Source organism: Rissa tridactyla, chromosome 3 (genome assembly GCF_028500815.1).
Source record: "Rissa tridactyla isolate bRisTri1 chromosome 3, bRisTri1.patW.cur.20221130, whole genome shotgun sequence".
Lineage (NCBI taxonomy): Eukaryota > Metazoa > Chordata > Aves > Charadriiformes > Laridae > Rissa > Rissa tridactyla.
In genome coordinates this window covers 118,592,734-118,618,246 of record NC_071468.1, presented here as the reverse complement: position 1 = coordinate 118,618,246, position 25,513 = coordinate 118,592,734, and the positions used below count along the sequence as shown (strand labels likewise).

General features: G+C 45.5%; 1 protein-coding gene across 6 annotated transcripts in view; it reads right to left on the bottom strand.

Moving 5' to 3' along the window:
* Nucleotides 1–25,513, bottom strand: part of KLHL29 (kelch like family member 29) — a 408,570-nt gene that overhangs the window by 279,265 nt on the left and 103,792 nt on the right. The window contains exon 1 of one of the 6 annotated variants that reach the window (XM_054193774.1): nucleotides 20,126–24,146. The exons of the other annotated variants lie outside the window; for them this stretch is intronic. Within the exon in view, the coding sequence (XP_054049749.1) occupies nucleotides 20,126–20,143 (18 nt within the window). The 5' untranslated portion in view covers nucleotides 20,144–24,146. Of the gene's footprint in view, nucleotides 1–20,125; nucleotides 24,147–25,513 lie in introns of those variants that run through there. 6 annotated transcript variants of the gene reach the window in all.

Here is a 25,513-nt window from a genome sequence, read left to right as displayed (position 1 = left end):
CAAACATCATGAAAACCTGTAACATGATTAGTGCGCTACGCGCCGGCTAAGTAATATTTATAAGACTCATGACCTTACCTTCAAGGTAATACACATCTCTACATTCAGAAACCATGGGTCTGCCTTTCTTTTCGTATCTTTAAGTCAAAACAATTTCTCTGATCCAATGGATAACATGGTTGTGTGAAAATGGAGAAGGTGCCCAGGAGAGGTGAGAGGGCAGAGGAGGGAGGGCAGGCTGTAAACTGCAAGACCAGAGTTGCAGGAATCCCTGAAACTGGCACTGCCCTAGAGAAAACACAATGCAGAATTATACCTCAAATAATTTTGTAGGGCTTAGTTAGAGACATATCTTATCTCAGTTTCATTTAGAACGCAGGTTTCTTATGCAAGGGCTGTGCCTTCCTCTGTAAAACACACAATAAATGCGTCGCTCCCAAATTACAGTATTTGCTTCTCAGTTGGATGAAAAGATCTTTTTTTTTTTTTTTTTTTTTTTTACTACGCTCCTGCCTGGAGATATTTTTCCCTCCCCTCGTGCTTTCTTTTTAATGTAAACATTACTTGAAATTATTGCTGTACAGACGAACAACTATTAATTAAAAATGAGGAAGATTTATTGCATCAGACAGCACGGCTGTAACAGATCAAATAGCAAGAAGGATACAGAGCACAATGTGCTGCAATTAGCTGCTGCTTAATGCTCTTAGATCACAGCCCTACACGTTTAAGAGGCGTCGTGGGTTTTGCACCCCAGCCTGATTCGGTTGCCGGCCTGCATTTCGGCTATACCTGTAACATGAGATCATGAATTTTGAAGAGGAGTCAGATAAAACCACAGTCTGGCAAGGAGGCTGCAAGAAAATGTAACCCAGCTGATTCCAGAGCTCTTTTTTTGTCCTCGTGTTAACTCTTACACTTTGAGTTAGAAGGCACTAGCCGTGGGGCCCGTGGTTTCATTACCTGGGGTTTCTCAGCAGCGTTTTCCACCCTGTGCTGCTGAGAGCTAACGAAGATTTGCTTTGAGCTCAAGCGACAGATGTTCCCAGTCCAAAAGCAATGGGGCTGTAGAGTTGTAGCCCTACTGCTGCTGTGAATTTGCAAATAGCTCTGCACACAGGTAATGAGAACTCAGATGGCACAGGTTGGCGAGATTTTTTACTACGTTGTTTCTGCAAAGCTACTGCAAGATCTATCAAGAGGTTTTAAGCAGCTCCGGTGCCTGCAAACATACAGGAGCACTGGCACGTAAAACCAGTCCTCTCTTGGCAAAAGGCAGAAAGGACCCCACCGTGAGGAATGTGGCACCACCTCGGTGAGATCTGCGCACAAAACCTTAGAAACAATCCTCAAACTCCATCTACGCAGAGCGTGCAGGACAAAGCAAAAATCCCCCAATCAGGTATTTATTAATCAACCAAACAGGACTTCAGATGACGCAAATTTGTGATTACATCTCATGTACAGAAGCAATAAGCCACACGGAAAAAATCAATTTCCAAGATTAATAAAATGATCAATTCGGGTCATTAGCAGCAGTCTTGACTTCTTTAAGACAGATACTAGGAACTGAACTGAGACCAAACTCATTACCCAAATGGTTGCCTATCAACCATGAAATGGCACCAGCCTATTGTTGATTCAGTTCAGATCTGGGGCTAATGATTTGGAGGTGAAGAGTTATCAATCTCACGATGAGTTCATTGAGCCCCTCTCTGACAGTCATGCGTATGGGGAAAAAACAAAACCTACTTCTGTTTCTAACAAAAAATGGAGGACGTTTTCCCCAGGTGATTTGTTATCTGCCCTTTTTGCCCTGACTAACGCCAAGTGCCAGGGAGCCAGGACCTGTTTCTCACCCGTGTGCTCACACACTTACTGCGGTTACAACTCTGACGCTCCTTTTCCCAGTGTAAGAAAGCGTCTGCACATATGTGAGGCAAAGTGTTATTAATTCTTCACAGCTTCAGCTTCACTATTTTAAAGCTCGCACCAGCTTCAAGCTTGGGCATGCTGATGGCAAATGAGAGTTACATTTCTAATTATCTTCTTCCTTACCAAAATAAATAAAATTTACAGATTCAGGGCTATGCATGCGCAAAAAAGATACTGCTATTAAGAGACAGGAAGGCTGTGCTAGAACACCCCTAGGCAAACAAAACAATTCCTTTCTCATCCGCCTCTCCTCCTTCCAAAGACCTTCCCATTTATAGCCTGTCACTTACAGACACACTTCCAGCATTTAAAAATACTCCCCGTGTTTGTGGAACCATTTTCCAGAACAAAACGTTATCATTCATCAGGAGCAGAGCTGTTTGCAGTGTGAACAATTCGCTTTCGTTAAGTACCATATGGCCGCCCGTAGGAAAATGCCAACATGTTTCAACTCTACAGCTGGGCCACGGTTCCTTTATTCATCGTGCAGATGGTTGTAATTGACACCACTACTAAAACAGGTCTCGAGCACTTCTGTAGGATCATTAGAGTAATTAGTTATTAAATACAGTTACCATTTTTAGAAAGAAGGTTTTAAGGCTTGGCATGTAAAATGCAATATTTTGCTATAATGAAATAGACAGGCTAAATGTTACGGGGAGGGGTAAAGCTTATGTGATCCTTTTTAGTATTTTATCGGAGAGGCTATGGAAATTGCTAGAGCAAAGCGAAGCACAGAAAATTATTTGCTAAGGAAATCAGCTGAAACCAGGAGTATTCTTAAATAACCTGCAAGCGCAACTGCATACTAAAACTTCTGCAGAAAACAAATCTAAAATTCCACGGGGGAAAAAGTAAAACTTCACCTATCCCCAAATTTCAAGGCTGAATCCAACCTTGAACGCGGGATGTTAACATTCGTGAGTATGGAAGAGATTACTATTGATTCCATATTCTTGATACTCCGATGCACATATTTTCAGGATTAAAATCTGAACGGATGGTTTATTTTAATGGAGTTGTAAGGTCAAATTAACGCGTGTTATTGCTCAGCTCTGCGAATTTCAGGTACTATGCAGCGGGGCTGCAAACTGGGCTGTGCAGCATGACAAGATTGGCTGAAGCACCTTTTAGTCATAGACCAGCAAAGAAAACTTCTCATATTAAAAACGGGCTTTGCCTTTGAATAAAATGTTTGGCGAAAGCCTTATGATAAAGCTCAGGGCCAAATCCCATCGTTAGAGTAACAAAGTCACATCGAAAAACTCCTGCAAGGAGACACTCAGGCTTAAAAAGCAAAATTACACATGGCTTCTGAGTGCTGCTCTTCAGAGACGCGAGGAGTCAGAACAAGCGCGCTAGCATAGCAAAACCATTACTGGAAATTTTAGTAGCTTCTACTCCAACAAAAAACAAAGTTTTTCATTACCAACTGAGTACATGGTGTTCCAGCCTTTATTTTAAACATACACTGCAGGCGTAAACGTGGTAAGGATTATCAGACATCAACCAATATTTTCTTTCATGGCTGATGAAAATAAACCCGAATTGAGGTACCCAACAGTAGTCTACAAGAGATACTGAAAAATAACTTTGACAAATAATGGTATAAAGCTCCTCTGAATACAACTGGGTTAGAAATCAGAAAATTACTTCTAACCACAAGAAAGGAGAAGAGGGGAACAGCATTCCAACAGCAGTTTTAAACTCAAGGGTTTCACGAGGGAGCACAGTAAGCTTATGACATGGCCATATCTCTTAGCTGGGACTCGGAGACTTAGGAGCTCTCCTTGGGTTGCACGTTCCCATGCATTTCACCTCTCATATCAGATTTGGTTAAAATACATTCCACACAACTTTAATAATGAACATCAGAAAGCCTTTATATAGCACAGCAGACATTAAAGCCATTTACAAAGAAAAATAGATGCCATTAAAGTGAAGTTATTTATCTCAGGTGGCTGCCGCTGCGTGCTTACAGCTGAATGGGTTTTTATGACTCTTTTTCAGACGAGCTGTCGAGCAGAGATCCTGAACGCTACGGTTTTGCTGGTGGCAATTATCCCGGGAGCAGCAGCGCTAACCCCAGCTCTCCTAGCCAAATTTCACTTCGGATGATAACCTTCTGCCCACCTTTGATCCCCACGGAGTTTCAATTAGAGGTGGTGTTTCTCCACGGAGCGGCGCGGGGCGGCTGGGTGCTGCTCCAGGGACTGCCACCCCGCTCCTCGATGGGAGCTCCGTCTCTCCCGCGTGTGCTGCTGAGCCACTTGGTTGCCACCTATACAACTTAACAGTTTGTGCAAATTTTTCTTAAACTTATACATTCGCTTATTAGAAGTTGCTAATTTTTTTGTGTCTTTGCATAAAAAGGGGTTTTAAATGTAGATTTTCAGCTTTGCATATTAAACTTTGTTAGCAAGTCTCAATTCCCCAAGCAGAAAATTATGGCAGGGTTTTTAGCATAAACACGTATTCCTCACATGCAGGAGCGGAATTGCCTAATCTAAAAAGTATCAGTTCGGGGTATTCTACTATTTACTTGGAAGCTATCATGTGTTTTTCAAAGTTTCTAGCAACTTTCTATCAAATAGATCTCAAGAGCTTATATAGGTATGATAATCAATATTAAACAGAGCTATCGTCGTAGGAGAATTCTAATATTCAAGCCACCCTGTTTTGCCTTAGAAGAGGCTAGGGAAATCAATACACCGCTAAGAAGGGGTTATCATAAATTACCGACTGAGCATTAGATTTCTATGTGATGTCGCAGTTATGAGGTTGAATAAAATCCTTCAGTATGTACCTTATAGCGGCCTAGCAGTGTCTTAAGGGGGCCTACAAGAAAGCTGCTGAGGGACTTTTTAGGATGTCGGGTAATGGTAGGACTAGAGGGAATGGATTAAAACTAGAGATGGGACGATTCAGACTGGACGTCAGGAAGAAGTTCTTCACCATGAGGGTGGTGAGACACTGGAACAGGTTGCCCAGAGAGGTGGTGGAAGCCCCATCCCTGGAAGTGCTCAAGGCCAGGCTGGATGGGGCTCTGAGCAACCTGGTCTAGTGGGAGGTGTCCCTGCCCATGGCAGGGGGGTTGGAACTAGATGATCTTTAAGGTCCCTTCCAACCCTAACAATTCTATGATTCTATATAGGAAAAGCATAAAGAATTAGTAAAGCCAGTACTAGTGTCTCTGTTTTAAAACAGAGAAATGAGATCAAAAAGTATTCACTAAACAAAATGCACATGCACAGAAAACTTGCCTTATAAATGATAGGCTTAAGAAACACAATCTATCTTATCCAGAGGAAGGTTAACAGGGGAGTTGATCGCCCCCTCTAAAGACAGGTCTTTAATTTATTGGAAAATTCAACGGGAAGACAAAACTAAAATTAAAATCAAGACAGAAACGGTTAATACACATTAAACACCGCTTGGTTTCATGTGGTAATTAATCACTGGGAAAAAAACAGAAGGATGGTGTGGATTTTTGATCGCTCTGAATTTGTAAACCAGACAAGTTAATGTCCTAAAAGATCTGCTATAGCTCAGACAGAAATTAAGGGTTTGAGGCAGAGATTACCAGGGAAGTACATTAGACTTTCTAATTATTACGAAGTTGATTAGGTTTGTGCTTTGGGATTTGGATCGGGCCCTCAAAAATAGATTGTGAGGCATTTTGTTGTTATTGGGGTTTTGGGGTTGTTTTTTCTTTTTGGTCTTTATTATTCCTATTGGGAAGTTAACGCAGGAACTTGTTAAAATGCTGCTTTCAAATCCTGTTTCCCGTTTCTAGTCTGAACTTTACTCACGACACATTTATACTCATTTGCGCACCGCTAACGCAAACCTAGCTCATACTGTGCAAAACTAGCTGAGATAAAGAGACAAAGCAAGCCAGGTTACAAGAAGCTGGAATTTGAATATTGAGGGATGGAGATCCACCAGCAGCGACCAGACATAGCAACCCGAGAGCCCTCGCCAGCCCGGCTTTTCCAGGCATTACAGCCTGAAAACTTCATGGAGAATTTCAACATCTCTCCGCTCTCTTAAATTCCTGTCTCCTCTATTAGACACAAAGCAGCGACGCGTATTCACCTCTGCATCTCCAGGTTGTTGAGGCATAATTGACAATTAGACTACCTGCAGAACGGCACTCAGACCATGGCAGAGGAGATTAGAAGGGGAAGGAAAAAGATCGCGTCTCAAGCAAGCAAGTTAGTAGAGGAAATAACAGGGAAGGAGCCCAAATTTAGCCCCTTGCTACCTGAACATTCAGGTTTAGCATTCTGACATTATTCATTTCAAATTCAGGAAGAAATTCTTTACTGTGAGGGTGGTGAGACACTGGAACAGTTGCCCAGAGAACCTGTGGATGCCCCATCCCTGGAGGTGTTCAAGGCCAGGCTGGATGGGGCTTTGAGCAGCCTGGTCTAGTGGGAGGTGTCCCTGCCCATGGCAGGGGGGTTGGAACTGGATGATCTTTAAGGTCCCTTCCAACCTAAACCATTCTGTGATTCTGTGTCTAATTGACTCCCAGGTGATGCAGCTTTCTGTTGATTCATGGAGTGAAGAAGGCTTGAAATCAGCAGGGAAATGAAAGAGTTAACACCAAAAAAAGCCAACTAAAAAAAAAATATATAGTACCATTATGGCCCCTTTATAATGTCAGAAGGAAGTTGTTAGGCTGTCATTCCACAGATGTTCATCCACACATATACAAGAACACAAACAAATCTCATGGGATCCCTAACTTCATGTGTGGCATACATAAACGTTAAAATTCTTCCACCATCACACATTTCCCCTTCCTCCTGCTGCGATAACAACGCAGGGAATAAAAGCACGCCACTTCCAAAAAAAGGATTAATCGAGCTCAGGAAACACGGACTAGCCTATGAAAAAGCACTGCCATCCTGGAAATGCACAAGAAAAACTATGCTGAAATTACAAAGGAAAAAAATACTAGCTCATATCGGGTACAGCAATTACTCTTAAATACTACAGGTCTGCAGATTCACATCTGTTCTGCTGGATTTTTCTTTGTCTTTAAAAGAAGAAACTAGCAACAATTTTACTATATAATTATCTTCTTTCCCTTCAACAAATGTTGATTTTTTTTAATTGCAGGTAAAAAGACAATGCTCAGCCATTTAGGAAAAATAGCTTGGAATTAATTTCCTATTTGAAAACGCGAGCAAACAGCAATAAGCTTCTCTGCAAAAGTTTCTGGAGACTAACACCTCTTTGTCCTTGCTCCCATACCGCAAAGATCATCAGAGAAAAAAAAAAATGCTTCACGTTGTACTTAGGACACAAGTGGTAAATTAAGGAGAATTTCTCATCACGAAAAGTTTGGAAGCATTTTTTGTACCTTTTAATGTAGGAAATTAGGGAGGACAGTCGTAAATCGTACCTCCAAATTCAGCCATTTCATCAAGTTGTGTGGTTGCTCACGAGAGCAGGCTGCAAGAGTAAGTCCTCAAATGACTTCAGCTACCCTGTCGTAAAAAAACATTATTTCTAGACAGCAAAAGATGCTCTCGCCAGTGAAAGAAAAGCTGAAGCTGGAAAAAAATTTCCCTGTAGGAAGGCTCAAAGAAAAGACTGTAACAACAGTTGACTGGAAAATAAGAAATGTATTTTGGTAAAGAAAAATCTCCATTGCCTGGGATCAAAAAACAGCTGAACCCCAAACCTAGCTGCTTCTTTGATTTACATATTCCCAGTGTGTTGCTGCACGTCATTTCGATCTGGTACAAATTTTGCACGGCCCGTCCTTTCGAGTGTCTCCTGGAGCAGTTGGGGCTGTACGAATAATTGCGCTTAGAAACAAAATTGGTGGCTGACCAAAATAAAAAATAAATTTAAAGCAAAAAAAATGTTTTTTATAACAAAATGTTTGGTTTGGGCTCTGTTTTAGTAAAACCAGAGATGCTCCTGGATAACTCCCACCCTTTCCTGGGTGGGTCCTTCCCAGTTTTCTCTTTTGGACTCGTCTCTGCTCCGCATAGAGCAGGGAGAAACAGCCAGCGGCACCAGCGACGGCCCTGATCTCGGGGCAGTGAAGTCTCTCATTCGCTCTGACCCTATGAATGCAGAAACACCTTATGGAAAGTGGAACAGCTTTACTGGCAGAGATTGACAGAGGCTGTCTGGTGCTTGCAGTGCTCTGCCGAGAGGCGTGAAATCTCCCTTCACATCCCATCACAGACCCACACGGTGCAACCACCTCCGCCTGGCTGGCATTTTTTGGTTTGTTTTTTTTTTTTTTTATGAATGGCACCGAAATTGCCTTTTTGTCAGAGATTTTGCGCAACCCAGTAGTGTTGACCGTATCCACATCAATTTCCAGAGGCACGAGGCCAGGCAAGGAGGCACCGGCTTGCTCCGCAGCATGAAAGTCAAATTTGTAACCTCCCTCCTTGCAGCGAGAGCACAGAGATGCGAGCTCAGAACACCCTCACAGCAGGTGGAAAAGCTGAACATCCAGCCAACCCAAAATCTCTCACAAAAGCTAATCAGGCCTGGAGAAACTCTGATGTGGTCCATGGTTTTATCTAAGGGAAAGTAATAGTCTTGTAGACCGAGATGCTCAGCGTCACGGAGGGACCGGGAGGATTTTACTTGGCGAGAGGTCGGGCTGCCGAGGAGCGAATGCTTTCATAGCGGCTTGTAACGCTGAGCTAGGCTTGAGCAACAACAGTGTTTGCTTTCATGTCTTGTGATAAAATAAAAGAGCTAGTGGTCCATGTCAAACCTCCAAAATTAGTGAAAAGGAAAAAAAAATGGCCACTCTGAAAAAGGGGATTAGAGACGGCAGTCCCGCAATATTGCCTAAAGCTATTTGGAAGTTACAATTGTAACTAATCAATGACTGCAAACAACTTTCTCCTTAATAAGAAAGATGAGCTCGAGAGAGCTAAAAATAATGCCCAGGTATTTTAAATCTGAATTTTCACTTTAAAAGGCCATTACTGAAGTCAGCACCGCATAGACCAGAGAAAAATCTTCACACGGTCTAACAACTTGATGAGTCTTCTAACGAATGACCAAGTCTGCTGTTCGCTAGAAATTAAATCTTCCTCTTAACGTTTGGCTTTTCTTGAAGCAGTAGAGGCGAGACTGAAAATAACAATAATAAAAAAAAAAAAGGCAGCGCAAAAAAATAATCTGGGAAACATGAGTAAAGAGAAAAACTACTGGATAGTTCACTGCTTTTAATTCACAGTAAAGTATTTATAGATGCTAAGGGTCACTGGTAGTCTCACTAGTAAACAACAGCAGCTGGTTGAAATTGTACCTCTAGAATTTCATTCATTTTACTGCTGACAAATAAACTCAGTGAATCAATGCCAATGTAATATAGTGTCTGCACAGAAACATAAAAAAAAACAACAACAAAACAAAACAGTTAAAAAACCTCAACTCTCAGGAATCACAAAGGGAAAATGCCTTTAAGAGCAGATCTGACCCCATCCACGTCACCTGGACTTAACGGCCTCTGTATCTAAAGGCTTTCTGGCAGCCAGTTTTCTGCCTTGCAGTTGTTTTGTTTTTTTAAAGTAGTCACAAAAATATGTTTCTGCCTGTATATTTCGTACAAGAATTAAACCACCAACGCTGCTGACCGTTCCCCTCCCTGCTTACTCACTGCTATCTCCTTATAACAAGCGCTCAGGATCTCATCGTCTCCCTCACACCCGAATTAGCAGCACAACGTTAACTGATAGGGAATCTCACGTTTCAGTATTTAATAGGTTTGTGTTCATCATCCGCTACAGCCACCTGCAGTAATGCCCCAAGAGCAGTGATGCGGTCCCTTCTGGAAGCACCCAGCCTCTCACCAGTGAAAAAACCACCCTGTAACGTACGTCTGAAACAAATGTGTGAGTAAACACGTAGCGAGACCGGTGGCTGCCATCGCTGCCGTGCACATAGCTAAAGCACGGGAAGGCACTGGCTTAATAAATACGGGATACCTTACGCTTAATAAATACGGGATACCTTATGCCTAATAAATACGGGATACCTTACTCTGACATGGATGCTCATGGGGTTTTCTAAAAACGACCTGCAGCTTAAAGCACTTGTTCTCAGATGCAGGAGAAAAATAACCATTGGAGAGCCCCTCTCCAATGTAATTTTCTTGGTAGAGCTGGGTTTTTTTTTATACGAATGTGTGTGTATATGACACAAGTGAAACTAAAAAACATAAATAGTTATTTATACCCCTTGAATCGGTTATTAAAAAGCAGAAACCTCCTTTGTGTAGCTGTATCACCACCTCCGTGAGAAGCAGCGGCGTGAGTCTGACCACCGCTTAGATCCTCCCTCAGCTCAGGGAAATCCAATCCAGCAATTTGGCATCGCCTGAGCCCATCACAGGAGGTTTTCCTCTGGAAGCAGCTTCCCTGCATCACATCACAGCGCTTCGTGGCAGGACGGCATCTATCTGTAAGAAGCTGAGCAAATGGATACTTTTCTTTCGCAGGAAAAAGAAAATGATGCTTCTGTGTCTGTGCGTAAACAGTATGTGAATAAAGACTACAGATAGGGTTTGCAGTCTTCAAGCTGTGAAGTCTCGCAGAGCACTGAAAAGGTTTCCCGGGATGCCCAGACCAACCCATCCCGTGCCCGTCCCATCCCAGTAGTTTGCGGCTGCCACACAGGCGGTCTGGCAGGAGGCCGGGCGCTGCCGGAAAGCTTGGCACCTGGAAAACCTTGTGACAAAGCGGCTCGACAGCACGGTGCCACGTGCGCCCTGACAGCTCTGACCTCTCTGCTTCGCTCCCCAGCGGTGCGAGGAGCAACGGGTGCCCTGGCTTTTGCTTTTATAGGCATCAGCTTCTGGAGAAGTCTGGCATCGTTTTCCCATCCCCTCACGCAAGCCAGTTTTTGGGTGTGGATTTTTTTTTTTTTTCTTGCTTTGTTTTTAGCCTGCCCTTCCCAGAGTTTATACTCAGAGATACAAACTCAAGGTCTGGCCCACACACTCACACTGCGCTCTGCCCAAGCGAGTAAGCACAAATATACCGGGTTCACATGAGAACAGCCGGCGTGGTGCAGACCTCTTGTCTCTGCACAATTCAGGCCATCGCTCTATCCTTTTTCTTGTGTAAATCTGGCAAAGCGAGAGCAGGCAGGGAATGACGACGGCACTGCCATGGCTGCGGCACAGCAATCCTCCCTGTGCCATCAGGGAAAGGCCAGGTGATCAAGACCAGGCTGGATGGGGCTTTGAGCAACCTGATCTAGTGGGAGGTGTCCCTGCCCATGGCAGGGGGGTTGGAACCGGATGATCTTCAAGGTCCCTTCCAACCCAAACCATTCTATGACTCTATGAAATGACAGTGGGAACAGCGATGGGACACTCCATCCCGTATAGCCACCAGGTGCCCCACAAGCACCTACGCCAACTTCGCAGCCGTAAGCCCACAGCATCAACACCGCCCTCTCTGCGGAGAGCGAGAACCGGTCTGGTTTGCACCTAGCCAGCCCTGGGCCTTCCCTTCATTCCCACAGAGCAAGAGCCCTGTAAAATCAGGTCCTGGGCACAAGCAAACAGCCATGAGCCTAAAGGCTGCGCAGCTGCGCTACAGCCATATGGCGACCGATCCCCACTGCAGAACAGGCAGCAGGAGCCGACGGGCGCAGAGAGAATCAGCGTCATGCCGCAGATTATTCCCTGGATTGCAGGGTTTTAGGCCACTAGACCATGCTGTGTCTGCTATTACTAAGCTGCTCCTGAGCTGGCCCGAGGTCAGAGGGTGCATCGGCTTCTCAGCTGTCCCAGCAGCAGGTGGCAACCAGTACGGAGCAAGCACTAGCTCTGCACCGCTAATACCCAGTATAGCGTCTTCTCACAGCATCATCTAAATTAAAAGACTAAGGGCAGAACCCAAAAAACCACTCTAGGGTAGCCAGCAGTGAGTACCGAAACAGGGCCAGCACTGAGCAATCATTACCTGGCCCAAACGTTGTGCCAGCTGTTTTTTGAAAGCATTCACATAAAATAAATAAATTAACAGGATTCTCATTTCTTCCTTTCGCCCTCTCCCCTGAAAAGAAGCCCCAGGTCAGGGACCAGCGTTGTCTACACAGAAGCTCTGTATGCAGGGCATTAAGGCTGCTCACAGAAAACGTGGCACAGACACATTTTTAAAAGAATGCGCCATTTTTTGATCACGTAGACATGCTGAAGACACAGATTTGCTGCACAGTGACTCAAATACACTTTAGGAGATTTTAGTGCATGTATTGGGGGTTTGCTGCTTTTCCTGCCCCCAAGGGGTGTTGAACTTGACTCCATTATTTTACCTCAATAGCTTGATGGAGGTACAAGAGAGAGAACCTGGCACCTGTTTTATATATTCTCTCCCTGTGATGCAAGAAAAAAACATTAGCATGTTTCATGTTATGAACGTATAGCTGACTTGGCATGATGGTTTTCATAGAATCATAGAATGGGTTGGGTTGGAAGGGGTCTTCGAAGATCACCCAGTTCAACCCCCCTGCCATGGGCAGGGACACCTCCCACCAGATCAGGATGCTCAGTGCCCCAATCCAACCTGGCCTTGAACACTCTCCTCGCAGCAATGGTCCTGCACTGGGTCTGACGCAGCTTTATAGGTCAGCATGCATATTAGATGGGATAACACGTACAAACAAGGTTATCTCTGGAGGTTAATCAAGTGTAAAAATTTTTCAGTTGCAAGACTCTTCCTATCTTTTACCTAGAGAAGCCAAGTTCCAATGCAATTCTTCATTTTCGCGCTTTTGAAACGCGTCATCGGTTGCATCATGTGGTACAGCTGCCTCTGGACTGTGGGAGAGTGCACCATGCCACCACGGGTCCCCAACGGACATCCACCATCAGGGTCCCTGTTCCTTTGTGCAGAAAACATGGCACACAAGGGATGGTGAACACAGTGCCAAGCCACTTCCAGGACAGGTCCTGTATCTGAGAGCTGGGAAATGCTACTAAATCCTACAAAATAGATAGCGTCCAGGAAAGCTCACCACCCGTCTAAGCCACGTGTGTGTTGGCAGCAGACTGGGGACTGTCACTCAGGGGACCAACCTTGACAGTGGTACCATTCACCTGGAAGAAGCCGCTTCCGCTGAAAAGCAGGGGTTTGTAATTGGATTTCACCGTGTACAGCGCTCCCATTTGTCGAAGAAATCAGGTATTTTCCATTTTGCAATTCTATTATATTCGCAATTCTGCCATATGCACATTACTTATTTATTTGTTTATTTATTTACAAGGTATAGCATGTGCTGAAAGTTCTCTGGCCTGCGTCCTCCCCCTGGAGAATCACCCATCACAGTCTCTGCTGCGGTTTTCCCGGCCGCAGCTGAAAGGCTGTAAATCATCCCTACTTCCCTTGACCTTTCTGACCTACTTCCCTGCCTCTGATATTTTCCTCTCCCTTGTCTTGCCTCACCTCCTAGGGCTGCTTTTTCAGCATCTTCTCAAAGAGAGGAGATGAGCAGGGGAGGCTCTTCAGAGCCAGAATCCAGGGAAACGAGAGGGGACCAAGAGCATGTCACGGGCAGCCGCCGCGGCTCCAGCGTGGGCTCAGTGCTCCCAAACGATGAGAGAGGGGATGTCCGCAGCCACACAGACCGGGTACGGGACGGCTCAGGCATATGCAACTCCTGGTTCACGTGCACAGCAGCCAGGTGTGCGCTTCAACTCACGCTAAGGAGGACTTGAGCTCAAGGACTCTCATTTCTTATTTCTCACTGCACCTAACCTCAGCAAGGCGCGGGCCAACTCCTCATGTTTACAAGGGAAAAGAGACAACAGAACTACAAACGGACACTTGTGGGATGCTTCAAACTTACCAGATTCTGTTTTTATATGAAAAATACAGAAAACAAGACAGGTCAGAAGAGGATGGTAAGTGGAAGGTAGGAAATTCAGGAGCGGGGAAAGAAAAGGAAAAAAAATAAAAGCTGGGAGAAGGTGGTAGAGAGCAGAGCATGAAGTACAGCCAGGCGAAATACTCTGAATCTTTGTGCCCGGCGGCTCCACAGCAACAGGGTGGTAGGGGAGGAAAAAGGGGAAAATCCCAGTTAAGGGTGACTGTGAAGGGCAAGTTACGTCAAGTAAAAAGGAGAAAAACAGACTGGGATACTTAAGTCACAGAATATGTAGGAAAGAAACCTACAGCATGGAATAAAACACTGATCAGAGAAGGAGATGAGAAAAGAGGGAGCGCTGAAACACCCAGGTCCAAGAAGTGGCCATTTTCAAACAAGAGAAAACTCATTCAGGTTTGAGGGTCAGGCCAAGGCCAAAGAGTAAAACCACAAGACAACGTGGGAGCAATAACATAGCGAAAATCAGCAGAAAGCCCGGAGGTAAAGCGGCGTCCACGGACAAAGTTGCAAGAAAATGAGAGGGAAGAGGAATCAAGCGTGGCGCTGAGGAGGAGGAGAAATGGGATGCCGAACGCAAGCAGTGGTACGAGCTTCTGAACAGAGCAAGATCTAGAGGGAGACAGATGCTCACCGACACCTGCACGCAGCACAAACCTCTGCCAGGGAAATACTTCATTGTTCCAGAGGAGAGAATTTCTTCTGGTACCTGATATTATTTCCTTGCCTTCTGAATACAGAATAGAAGCACTTTTAAATAGGATTTAAACCTTGCAGTAGAAAGTGTTAATATTTATATAACTAAGTGGCCTTAAGCCAATGGAAAAGCTATACACCGAAAAATGTGTGATTATCTGATATTTGATAAAGATATTAGAGCTTACCAAGTTTTTAAAATGATTTTATGTCGTTAAGTAATGATCCTTTCAAAACCAATGAAGAGTAGACACTAGCTGAGGGCATTAATTAGCACGGCCTTCTTTGAAGTATAAAAAAAAAAAAAATCCCGTGGTCCACCTTCCAGAGTTGGCCGTGGGTGCTCACAGACGAACCTGCACACAGGCAGTAGCTCCGGCGGCAACTGGCAAGTGCCCAGCAAAACCCAGTCAGGCTCGCTGGAAGCTGGAGAAGGCTACTTTTAGTTCTTGTACTAGACCGCACTTCCCAAAACGCCTCTATCCTCCAAGAAGAGACCAGGATCTAGAGCAAGTTGCTACAACAAGCTGGCGAGTCTATGGGAACAAGAGGAAAAATATCTACCTTCCTTAGCTTCTGGGAAAATAAAAATGCTAAATACAGCAAAGGAAAAGAAAGAATGAGGACGTAGAGAGAAGAACAGGTCAGAAAAATCTTGCCGTAAAAACTTTTCGTCGTTTTGTTTTGTTAGTAAGATTTTTAATTTTTTTTTTCCTAATAATAAATGTGATTTAGATGAAAAGGCTCTCAACTTGCCCCTGGATATCCCTCTGTCTAGGGAGTAAACTCAAGCCCGACCATGCATACGCTCAGCAAAATGTTTTGCAGGAGGAGAAGCGCGAAGGGCTTTACCCAGAGCGAGCGGGGCTACAGCTCCGAGTCAGAACCCCTGGCTCCGGCATCGCTTTCCCTTGTCACACCGCTCTGCTCTGCCGGCAGCTGAGTAGAACGCACTAAAATCCTAATCTCTAAAGCACCGCGTGCCAGTGCTTCGGAGATCAGCGTTTCAGTCGATTTTACTTTGCGGCTGCCGTTGCACACAAGGGAGCGGCGCAGCAGGGGAAAAGCAACACAATGCGCAGAGATGGAGAGGCACACACAGCCGGGGAGGGGTGGGGGCAAGAGCGTGGTAATGCAATTTAAAGGGGAGGCAAGAATAAAAGAAAGAAATGGGGAAAAATAGGACTATCGCGCATGAATAGGAACCTTGGGCCCTCTCCTTCCCAGCAGCCTTAACAGCAGGATGTCTCCAGCCACAATAAATCCGCCGTTTTCTGAGCGAGGATTTGAGTGGCCTGCAAAATTTTTTTCTATTTCTTTCCTTGAAAAGGGAAAGATTAGGAAATCTCCGCTACAGCCCTCCTGTGCATCTGAGTATCTGTGAATATTTTCAGATGATTTCCCTCCTGCCTCTGCCACGTGCTTTAAAATTAAAACCAAAATGATACTGCAGAGGCTGGAAGAGCTGAAATCTGACCCAGTACTATCTGAGCGCAGGCTACGCTGTCCCCTAGACCCAGTCTGGCATGGCACACGTGGGGACACGAGCACTCGACTGATCAAGCAGAGCGCTTCCAAGTTCAAGGCACAATGGTCACAGCTGGAAAAAAAACCCAACAAAAACCACCCCTCAAAAAAATAAAACAAATGCCACAACCAAACAATAAAAAAGTCAAGGAGATCAAAAATAACTGGGCACTTAATATTACAGAGCTCATGGCACGTTAACTATTGATAACCACCCAGGACAAAGACTCCTTGCCATCGACCAGAAGGAACAGTATAATTTAAGAAAGTATTTTTGGCCTGTCAACTTTGCTAAACCAGCGAGGGCAATTTACGTCACCAAAATCTACTTCACGGTACCTGTGTCAGGCTAGAGTACCGTTACACAGGATTAGTGTTATACACTGATAATGCTCTTTGGAGTGAAAGCTGATTGAACTTTTCCCCTTAGGAGCGTTCAGACCGCCCAGTGGTCGGTTAACCCACAGGGGTTTGCCCATGGCTCTTGACTGCAAACGGGCAGAGAGCATCTCGGTCTCCTGAGCCTCTTCTGCAAAGTCCTCCTCATCCTCACTTATCTGTCACGCAGGTAGGGAAATGCTCATCATCCTCACCCCAGAAGCCATTTAGTCACTGATCTGGAAGCCGCCGTGTAAATTCTGCCTCAGTCGATGTCCCTTTTGAGTAACGCTGCAGCAGGGGACGCTTACATTGCCTTTTGTATTTGGGTGTGTTGACAGATGTGCTCTTGCAGATTTAGTGGCTGTGGTTTAATGCATTTTTGCTCTGGCCTTCTGCAAAGGTAACTGTTCTCAGATCAACAGCGGCCAAACGGGACGTGTGTCTCTGCCTCAGCAACCACAGCCACTGCTAGCAAAGGTGGGCTTGCATTAATGTATCGACTACAGAGCATCGGCACCGAGATACCAATATGGTAGCTGCTGCAAGAGCAGAAATTATCATAGAGATGCACGGTGAAGGCATCTGAAAACCTTTGCAGCAAGGTGCATCAAAACCCAGCTGCCAGGTGGGAAGCCAAAATTTCTGGGGGAAAGTTGGTTTATGGAGTTCCTACCATTCCCCAACCTCTAGTGTCTTGTTCCCATCCTTGCACGCCCCCATGTTGTCCCTCGGTTTGAGCTCTTGCAACCATCTCTGGGGTCATCCTGCAAAGCGGTGAACCGAGGCAAGCAGAAAAAACTCCACCACTCCTCCTCTCCTCCCTATACTGAAGGATCATTTTTAGCCCAGTCGATCATCTGGTTCATGGCATGTCCCTCAAACTACAGCACCAGCACAACTGAACTGGTAGCCTGAAAAGGCTGCTGGGAGAACGAATACAGAGCAAAAAGGTGAAGTCTTTAAACCACTGCTGCTGCTGAGGCTTTTGGACTGCAGAATCGTAGCTTGACTGGTACCCCTAAATTGCCAAACAAACCATTATCCAATAACAATCTAAACAATCCAATCAAGAATTCCAGAATTTCCTCAACTCCTGGTGCTCTTCCGTATAGATGTTTTTGAGGCAAAGACTACAACCAGTGGTGGAGACAGTAAGCATAAACCGAGATGACGTTACAGGGAATTAGCCAGCAGCCTAACGTTGAAGGAGATGGATTTACTTTTAAAGGCGTTGCACACGTGTTATAAATGTCACGCCTTCCTTGTGCCCGCCCCCCCCCCCCCCGCCTTCCTCCCAAAGTCACTGGACAGCAAAACACAAAAAAAATTCGAAGAAGAGAAGAAGGTAAAAGGGGAACCAAACCAAACCAAAAGCAAATAAAAATGTTTTACCTAACTCCCCTGGGCACAGAACAGCAGGCCTCGCAATAATGAGAGTGAGGAATGAAATTTTAAAATGAATGCAAGTGGGAGAAACTGCAGAGAAAATTGAGACAGAGTTTCACTGTTATTTATCCCGGACAAAGAGTACATGCTCAGCTCTGAGCAATCCATGGCACGGGAACGGCACCAGGATGGAGCTCCGACACAACTAATCTTCCTTTTTTATTCCCTTCTGTGCTTTTGAGGAGGAAAGGGGAGAGAAAGCAATTTAGTGCAGTGATGCAACTTGTTTACTTCTCCGTACCCGCTCACGTCCGTTGGATGGAATGTGTTTTGGGAGGTGCGAGAGGGAAGGGAAGAGAGAGGGAATTACAGGAGTAGAAAGAAGATGAAATTGTAAGATGGGCCTCCAATTTTGCCACTGCCCAGTGGTTCGTGCAAGCGGCATCCTATACGGCAAACAGCGCATCAGCAGAACCGCACGGGTTACCCAAGACTTGCTGTGCTTGAACCATTTAAGCTCTGGCTCGTTTTAACGCAGTGACAATGCTCAAATGAGCAGCTTAGATGGCAGATCTAATGGGACAGCGGGTGTCTGGCCCAATATACCACCACAAAAAGCCAGCAGCCCACTCCACCGCCGGGGCCCTAACTCCTTCTGCTGAGACGGGACGCGCTCAGGCAGTTGGGCCATTCATGGCGTGGCCACCCCACAGCGTCCTCGCCCTTCGCAGCTGGGGAAACGGAGGGAGTCATCGGGTCACCCTCCACTTCCCGCTCGGATCACCCTGACTGCAAAGGGAAGGCGGCGATGGAGAAGATGGGAGGAGGGGAACGTTTATTAGCAAATACTGGCTCATTTATCCTGCCATTCTCTAAAGCGTTTTCCTTGTCCCTAATGAAAGCTAAATGGCAAAGCTAAATGGCTCAATGACAACGGCAGCGATGGTCCCTTAGGTTAAGAAACCAACAAAACATACCCAGTCACCAACTTCTTACTGCTTTATAACCCTCTCATTAGAGCTGATACATCAACATTTACATGACAGAGCCCTTTTTACTCGAAGCAAACCATTCTTAAAATACATTAAGAACCGTTACCTACATACTCAGTGGCTCTTTGTAGTTTGCCTAACACTTCAGAACGTGTTAAAATCACACATAAAAGTTATAGTAGCCTAACGCTCAGGAAATAAGAGTCTTTTAAAGGTTTAATTCAGCCACTAATGGATTTTCTCCCAAGTTAGGAAACATTTATATATTGCTGATTTACTGCAGGTGCGGTAACTGAATTTGGACTTACACATACCAGCTGCAAGCAAATCAAGGAAAAGGTTTCATAAATCAGTTTAAGGCACTGTAGTTTTCATGGTGCTTGGACTGAGACAGAATTTCCCCACACAAGCACACAAAACAAATGGGAGCTTATAATTTTCTCTGTCACAGCTCATAACTTTTAAAGGTTAGAAATCAAAGCACCACCGCAGTGGAATTTCATACATTTGAATGGGATGGACATAAGGCATCCCAGAAAATGATTTATATCATCTCCTCTTCACATAACGAAAGAATGAAGAATGCAACGGTTGTGACAAAGGCATTGACTAATTGCATTATTTGGTAAATACCTTCCTTGAAATGTCTCTGGAGAGATCAAGATTTTTGACTTTCTCTTTGTTTTAAAGAGACTGTTCTCCAGCAACTATTCCGCCTTTTTAAAGGAATCTTCCAACGCACACTGTGTTTTACAGGTTTGTTTTTTTTTTTCAACAAGTTGCACTGGCTCGGAGTCAGACATTGTAAGACAAGAAGCCACAGTGACTTTATCCAAGAAATATGAGGTGGCAGAGATCCAGTACGCCCAGCACTCAAGGTGAAAGAACAGCATGGAAAAAGATTCACAAATTAATTGTCAATTATGGAAGACTGCCGGAGTGAATACTAGATGCATTCATGGGATAATTTACCCAGGCACCTGCACGACTGAGCTGCGGATAGTGCTGAAGCAATTACTCTATTTTTAAAAAGAATGAGATCTCATCGTCGGAAAGGAGAGAAAAAAGAGGAGCAAGTTTAAGTGTTTCCATACACATAAATTCAGTGGAGTTAAGCACTAAAGACCCAAACGGACGATGGTTCTCTGGAAGAAGGGGGGGGTCAGAGTACCTGGCTGAAGGAAGCTGCCTGTAAGGAAGGCGAGGAAGGGAAACGAATTGCTCATACAGTTTTTCCTCCGCATGCAGGAAACCAAAAAGATGCTGTCATACCCATACCTAGGATATGGGCATCTCAACGTGGCAAAGGCAGAACGTACCAAGAACCCACTTCTCATGGCGTGTCACAGGAAAGTCAGCAGGTGGGGAGGACTTCCACCTTCTCTGACGCAGGCGGTTTTGACAAAAAGCCTGGGAGTGCTTCATATCCGGTTATCAGCAATTCCCCGGACACGCTGCACAAACTCTGGATCCTTCCTGAACAAACACCAGAGAACCACTTCTTGGCTTATGGGACTCAAGGATGACACAGCAAATTCGGTCTTTCGTCTGCGTTCTCCACGTGCTAGCTCCCATTGGCATGCCGCAGGAGTGCGGGCAGAACTGGAGACTCGAGTCAGCGCAGCAGCTGCTCCTCCTGGCTCTTTGAATAGAGGGAAAACAGCTTTTGCCCAATGCATGGGGAGTGATATCATCAAGTTAGCAAGCCAAGAACAGAAGGGATACATCAGAAAGGAAACAGGAACAAGAGCTTCCCCTTACAAAGCAAACAGTCGCGCTTTTTTAGAGCAAAATCTTTGCCTAAAAAGCTCTCACAAAGTACCTCATGGGAGGTTCAGACCATTTTCAAGTGCTGGAAGAAAAACAGTCCTGGGGTTAGAGTGGTAACCTGGATCTGGGGAGACCCGCTTCAGTTCTTTGCTCTGCCAAGCGTTCTCGCATGACCTTAGGCAAAAACACTGAAGCTGTAGTTAGCGGATACCTTGGCTTCAAAAGCAAAGCCAGCCTAAGAAGTTCTTGCCTTCCCCCTGCCTGCCATTTGCTGCCTCCACACTTGCGCTGCCCTGGGAGCCCACAGGCACTACCCTGTAAACCAAATTACTGAACAGAAAGATGTTAAAAGCAAGTTTTTTGTTGTGTTTTGGAGGGAGGAAGGTAATTTTGCACTGGACTGCTTAAAAGATCAATCAGCTCCAGCAGCAAAGCTGCAGGGGAAGAAGGGGGGCTGGGGAAGCCCGTGGTGGCACAGGGGCTGGAATAAACAACCAGGAGGAAGGCTGCAAAGACAACTTGCTGTCCAAGAGAGGTGGAAGAACCTCCTCGGTGGTGCCAGATGCACTCAGCCAGGTAGAAGGACACCCTCGGTGGTGCCAAATGTGCTTGGCCAGGTGGAAGAACCTCCTCGGTGGTGCCAGATGCACTCAGCCAGGTAGAAGGACACCCTCGGTGGTGCCAGATGTGCTTGGCCAGGTGGAAGAACCTCCTTGGTGGTGCCAGATGAGCTCGGCCCGTGTTAGTTGCTGCTGTGTGAGATGGATGTGGCTCCCGCTGCTCGGCTGCCGGGATGGCTGCCCTCCGAGCAGGGGTGGCAGAAGGAAACACGTCAGTGCTTCACTCACCTGCTGCTCTTTGGAGGGAGAAACAGCCGGGACTTTGCCTAAGCTGCCACCACATGCACTGCGCTGGGTAACCTCCTCCCTAAACCCTGGACTCCCAGGTGTTATCTCCCAGCTGGGGACGGCAGCACCACTCATGCTCCCAGGCCGCTGCAAGGATAAATAAAGTCAAGGTGTTGAGACCCCCCCAGGTAAATGGGGACCACGGGGAGAAGAGCGACAAGAGAAAGCAGCAGCCAGTCGCATTTTGGTAAGCTCCAATTCTGAAAGCTGACATGCAAATCTCTGCTTACCCTACATAATACGAACATTCTCCTACAAACCCCGGCTCCTGATTAACTCAGTAGATCACTTGCCAGCACTATCTGAATGAGCCTGTGAGCCCAATTAGCAGCAGATGCAGCACTAACACTCCTCACCTGCTGTGCTTACCAGTCTTCAGATCAGGAAGGGAAGGGAATATATCAAAGACTTGCAAAGGGAAGGAAGCTTAGAAAAGGGCTCAGAAAGGATGAGGGAAATAGATGCCTGCAACTGTTCCTCAGGCAAGGAAGCCGAGCCCTATACAAAAGGGAAAACATATGGGCCTAGGGAAAACATCGCTACAGATCACGAAAAACATCCAAAGGGCTGCTCCAGCACCCCGGGAGCGCAGCGCAGGATGTAGCCAGGAGTGCTGCCGAGGCTCGGGGGACCTCCTGGCCTTGCCTGAACCCCGGGGAGCTCTGCCACGTGCAGAGCTTCTCTCCACGTGCTTTGGGACATCTGGACGGGCACCTAAGTCATCCCTCCTTTTCCCAGAGCTCTCCTTGACCTGCCTGTGCTTCTTCAGTGCCTCAAACGGTAAGGAAGGAACCTCTCACGCGTACAGCTGCAGTACTAATACAACCCAGACAGGTGCCACTTAACTACACTTTTCTGAACTCACAAACTCCAAACCTGTCTTCAAGTGTTACCTCTGAACCTCTATACCCACGAACTGACTGCTCTCACCCATCACACTATTTGTCAGTTCCGCGCTTCAGCTGTTGGCGCTGGTTTTTAACCATAAGAAAAAAGAACATCGTGTACCAGTTCAGATTTTTTTTGTCAGAGGAGCAGAGAACCTGCCTTTGGGAGAAAGTCCTAAAATAAGGGTTAGGAGTAGATAGATGTGAATCCCTGAAGCTTTGTGACACTCAGAAAAGTGGATTTAATGCTGTATTTAATGCTGTAATTTTCTATCAACCAGCAGAAGGCAGCTGCATACTGTGTATGCCGGATGCTTGCATCTCATTCCAAGAAGCCTAAATCTCTCCAATGTGTTGGGCAAGGAGAGTCCAGGCACGTCATGTAAACCACATAAACCAGGCCTATTTAGCAGTAACTTCTACACGTCCATCTTTTCTAAACTTCACCTGTCCCAGCGGTGAAAGGATAATGGATTTTTTTTAGAACAGTAAACATACAGCAGTCACATATCTGGTGAACCTTTTTTTGTGGCTATCTTCAAGATAGTCATTGTGGCTGTAAGATATAGATGTCGTAGAAATACTTTGAAAGAATAGTCTTATTCAAGGTGTAGTCAAACAAGCCGTCTAGGATTCCAGGACCGTTTCTATACATTTTTACTGGTGTCTGGATACTGAATTAATGGCCTCCAGTGACTGCTGACCAGCCCGCAAGTGCCACCGGCACATCACCCCACCGGCTTGCCAGCCGTCTCGGTGGAGGGATGTCACCCAGTCTGAGCCAACTGGATTGTGCAACACAGAAAAGCTTCCTGCAGTTTCTGACAATAGCTTCTATAAAAAGTCCTTCGGTCTCCAAAATATGTCGCAAATGGCCAACATTTCCAAACAACGCTCCTGACAGAAACACAATTAAATAGACGGTTTTGTTTTCTATGGACACATTCCCTTATCTTTGAAATGGGAATGATAACGCATTTTCAGAAAGAGGAAATTAATGTCTCTTTCAGTGGGCTTTACAACTGTATTCACTTTTATTCCTCATCTACAGCATGAGAGACTGCTGCTACGGGTTGACACAGAGAGCCGTCAGTGGTGACCAGGCTGGCACGGTGAGACACACAAAACTACATCCAAATTCCACCCTGGCAGGTCAGGTACGCACACCAGAGGCAGAAACACAGATGCAAAAGACCCGGAGCAAGCGAACAGTGGAAGAGATTTTTTTAGCCAACGTGACAAAGAAATTTTTAAATTACTTTTCTAAGCTAGCCCTTCAAAGCAAGAGGACCAAAATCATGCAAGAATTTAAACTGAAAAGGGAAGGAAGGAAAAGGCTGTCCTTAACACTGAAAATAAAGGCGAAGAGCTGAGGGAGCAGCCTGCTCTTCAGTTCTCTAGGGGACAAGTAATAAAGCAGCGTACAGCAGGTCCAGGCCCAGGTCTGCCTTGGGACCTCTGGTCAGCCCCCGGCTGTTACAGGAGCCTCAAGGCCTGGCAATGCCTGTGGTGGTTCCTCCTCTTTCCCAGGGGCATGCTGTACTTTGGCTTTCGGGCTTCGTGTTCTTCCAGAGTATTGAGATACATTTAGTAGCCCCTGATACAGAGCGAGGGACACAGAGTGGACACTTCTGGGCATCTCTGGACCACATCTGTAAGACAGCTGCTGCCTGCCCTTGCAGAGAATTGAATCTACACAGCACCTTATGATTTTACATTTCTTGGCATACCTGTCCTGTACCTGAGAAGTCTGTCATTTTTTAAATCCTATCCACTAAGTACCATTTCATTTTTATGGCATGACAAGATGCATAAGCATCTGTGAATTGCCCCCAGTTGAGCAGATATCATCATTGTGCTGTGCGACCCTCCTGGACCATTAGTTTTAGCTAAAAGAGGAGGAGCTGCAATTTCAAAAGACATAAGTAGGCTAGTCATCCTTGGTAAGAGTCCCAATCAACCTGCTCCTATTGGTCTTGAACTGCCCAGTACATGTTTTTTTGACCCAGCATTGTAATTCTATTTATTCAATGTAATTTGTGTTACCACAAGGCTTGTGTGGGTCTGAGAAACGAATACTGGAAAAACAGATTTCACAGATCTGGCATTCAAATATGCACCCACATACACATTTTATAAGACAGTGAACGTTGAGATTAAGTTTCACAAAAAGATCTCTTTTTAAGACAAGCGATCACAACGGTCTAAAGCTTGGTGCATGATGAAGTATTCTGGGTTGAAAGGAATTTGTGTCATGAAACTCTGAAGAGGAAAATTTTCTTTCACAGGGTCTGCTCTCCACTGCTTTTGATTCAAAAGCAGAGAAGTGCTTTTGGTGTGTTCCCAAAATGGCCTTTTCAAAACCAATCCTCCCCTTCCCTCCCCTGCTTTTGCAGAGGGTAAAGGTGTTGCCCTCACGACTGCCCAGCTGCACCCACGCCAAGGTTAGCTCCTACCTCGTCAAACACACATGTCCTGACCTCCCCAGTACAGACACAGCTTTAACAGACGAAAACCACAGATCAAATCCCTCTTTTGGGGAGTAACTTCATTCCTTGTATTACAGGCATTGCAACGCGCAGGCATTACCGATAACTACAACCATTTCTCCAGGCCAACAGCAGGCAGCTCTCGTTGAGTCAACATCTCAAATTCTCATGGTTTCACTTCATTGAGTCCGGGCAGTATGAACACGGACAACTGAGGCAGCCAGCAGAAGTGTCACGGCCACCCAACCTGGGCCAGCACCACCAGTACACCAAATCCGAAGGGGCAGCAGTGAGGCTCACTTAACATCAAATCAAAGCCTGCGCGTTGGCGGATCACACTTGCCTGTTCTCGACTCTTGGCATTACCAGGAGGATTAGGTTGTCGAGCCCTCTGAAAGCATGAAGTGTGACATTATTTGACAAAATCAAAAGGTGTAAATAATATATGCATATTCTTCTATCCCCAGAGAAAGAGTTAGCATATTATAAACTGCAAATAAATAATAAAAACCACCCAAAATATACAGAGAAATATATCTGAGCTGTGACTTTACAGCTGCAACTTGGGATTTTATACATAATTTGGGGTCTTCTGTTCTTAATTCCTCATGTGGAAAGACAAAAAAAAAAAAAAGGAATGAGCTCTAAAGAGG